Raw genomic sequence first — 2,816 nt, forward strand, 5'->3', positions numbered from 1 at the left:
TTAGCATCAGCTGCAAGTTTGTGGAGTCCCCCACAGTTTCCTTCCAGTCCTTTCTAGCAGCCACGACTCCTATGTTGCACAAATCGGTTCTTAGCCACAGGGAGGGTTTCTGACTCTACGCTGCCACCAATGAATTCAAAATACTTCTTCACAGTTCAAAAAAATTCTTTCAAATAAGCTCCTAAAATAACATTTCTAACAAAAAAACACCCCCAACTTTTCAATATAACAAATCACTAAAAAAAAAAATCCTCAAACCTGATAACTTGGCTCAATCCTATGTGGAGATCAAAAAGCCCGGTCCATTTGCAAGGAGAACCTACAAAAGTCCTTTCTCCAGTACAGCAGACATCCAAATAAGTAGGAAATGGCCTTGTTCTTCCTATCCTTTTCTGGCAGGCAGAAAATTTCTGAATTAAATACGGAAATCAGGGAGAAAACTGCAGAAATATTTTTGGTTCTCTGTTGAAACAGATGATTGGAGGCAAACCCAAGCGTTCCAGTAAATGACAAAGAATTTCACGTATTTTATTACCTCTGAAAGCGCTGTATGTGACACTACGCAAAAGCAGCAGACAAAAGTTAAACCTCATCGCTTTCGGTTTGCAGCAGCATGTTTCTTTGCCCCAACCTGTCAGAAGGAGGGGTATTCCTGAAGTTCTCCTCATGCTGCTCAAGTGTGGGTATTTAAGTGAGCCAATGTACCCACTTTTCTGCATGACAAAATAAATTGCGTCTATTTATTTCCTCTTGTTGACAAAGTAGTAAGGACAACGATGGATGTTTACTCATGAGGTCCGTACGCAACGGTTGTACGTGATTTAATTACCGGAAGGTGGAAGTGAATGTGAGGGTTCCCACGGCAACCTTAGTGTATTAAAGACATAGATGAGCAGGTTTTCTCCTGCCATCATTCTGTTGACATTAAGTAACATTCGCAGACCCATTCTCTTCCTTTCCCTTCATTTTTATTTTTTTTTTTCCACCTTCTTTTCCCCACTGTTTTCTCTGAACCGGGGCAAAATGCATTCATGGTGCAAACTGGTATCGCTCCACTGACAATGCTGCAGATGTGCTGGTCAACGCTACCTGATTCATGCTGTGGATCAAGCCCACACAACTTACACTTCCCTATCTTTTTTTTTCTCTTTTTTTTTCTTTTTTTAACTATAAAATAGGCCTACTCATAGAGTTAAAGAATATGGTGGCCAGTTGTTTTTTTTTTTTTTTAAAAAAAAAGCTTTAAAAAAAAAAGTTATGAACATTTTCCACCCATTCCCCAAACAAAAATAAAAATCAAACCAGCATTACCCAAATGGCAGCTCTTGTTTAAGTACAGATAGCTGTGTATATTTTCCTTAAAATATTAGTCAGTGGGGTGTGTTATTCTGCATTACATCCCACTAAATACAGGCCAGTACAAATAAACATGGAAGAACCATGTCATGCTTAATTTGTGGCAAATCTCTAATAGAATTCAGTATTTACAGACAAACACCTTTTTTTCTGGATCAAGTACTTGCTGTCAACCAGTGTCAAAAAAGCTGAACCTAGTGGAAGCCCGGTGAAGTATCTGCAGCACAGCAATTAGGTAAATAGGCACTATCATAATGTGCATCTCAAAACACTGATTGATTTCAAAACCTCATCTGTGCCATTTCAGCAGCTGGGTTTTTTTTTTTTTTGTACAATATCCTGATTAAGACAGACTAATGTGTTTACTCAAGCCATGATCCTGAAAAATGCTTAAGCACATATTTAATTTCAAGCGTGTAAATACTCTGATTTAGTCAGACTGTTTGTGTGCTTAAAATTAATTAGGCGCTTAAGTGCTTTGTCAGATGAGATGAAGACGTGCAGTTTGAGTTTCTGACAGCCTTTTGCTTTTGTAAAACTCTGATTCAAAAACTTCCAGAGTAATTCCAGGGGCATCTGGGAAGCAGCACTTGCAAAGGCTCCTTATAGGAGCTGAGCTATTTAAGACGGGGTCGCAATGGAGACCACGAATAAAATTTGATGTCCAGTCTCAGCCTCGATTAACCGGGCCTGGAGCATCCTCCATCCCCCCTGCCCCGGCTGGGCTGGTGTGGAGCATCTCTGCAGAGGTGGTGGCGAGCGCTTACCTGCCTGGGGTTCTGGCCAAAGGTATCGTCTGCGGCGCGTGAAATCCTCGCGCGTCCCCAGCCTGGCCGGGCAGCAAGCCGCGGTGCCCGTGCCTGCACAAGGCATTGCCGTCCGCAGCCGCCGCGGCTGCTCCTTCCCGGCTGGCGGGAGGGCATTCGGCACGGTCGGACCTCGTGCTGAGCGAGCTGAGAAAGGGGAGTCTTGGTACGGTCGGTATTGCTACAGTGTTTGCTTAGTATCCCCGGTTTTGTAGGATTTTAAGCTGGTCCTGACTATGCAAACTGGCTCCTTTGGAGCGTGATTTTCATCTTTTAGCCTACCATAAAGGCTCCAAAAAAACTTGCTTCTTTGTCCATGTCAACTATGTCACCATTACTGACAGAGACAAAAATCCTGTCCTCTCTTTTCAGCTGAAACACGCCACCTTGATAGATGGAGTAAAGTCCATATTCTGCCTTTTTAGACCAGCAGCTGGTTCTTGCGCTTTTCATGAGCAAAATGGGCTCTGGGTAATTCGTCAGTTTGTAAACATATTGGACAAGCTGCTTGGGGTTCCTGATTTGTGCCAACAAATCTGAATCCTCGTTCTCGTTTTCACGGAAACGAAAGTAAGTTTGTGAGTAGATGTAATAAAACCCGGTTTGGGGTATCACTAACTCGCCGTTTCTCAGCTCCACGTTGTACAGGAAAGA

At 42.8% G+C, this 2,816-nt stretch overlaps 1 protein-coding gene across 1 annotated transcript in view; it reads right to left on the reverse strand.

Moving 5' to 3' along the window:
• Positions 1-2,068: 2,068 nt before the first annotated feature.
• Positions 2,069-2,816, reverse strand: part of TNFSF10 (TNF superfamily member 10) — a 15,455-nt gene continuing 14,707 nt past the window's right edge. Inside the window, exon 8 of the mRNA XM_035901189.1 lies at positions 2,069-2,816. This exon is cut by the window's right edge and continues 42 nt beyond it. Coding sequence (XP_035757082.1) covers positions 2,436-2,816 — 381 coding nt within the window. The 3' untranslated portion in view covers positions 2,069-2,435.

This window comes from Egretta garzetta, unplaced genomic scaffold (genome assembly GCF_000687185.1).
Source record: "Egretta garzetta isolate BGI_Z169 unplaced genomic scaffold, ASM68718v1 scaffold429, whole genome shotgun sequence".
NCBI classification, from domain to species: domain Eukaryota; kingdom Metazoa; phylum Chordata; class Aves; order Pelecaniformes; family Ardeidae; genus Egretta; species Egretta garzetta.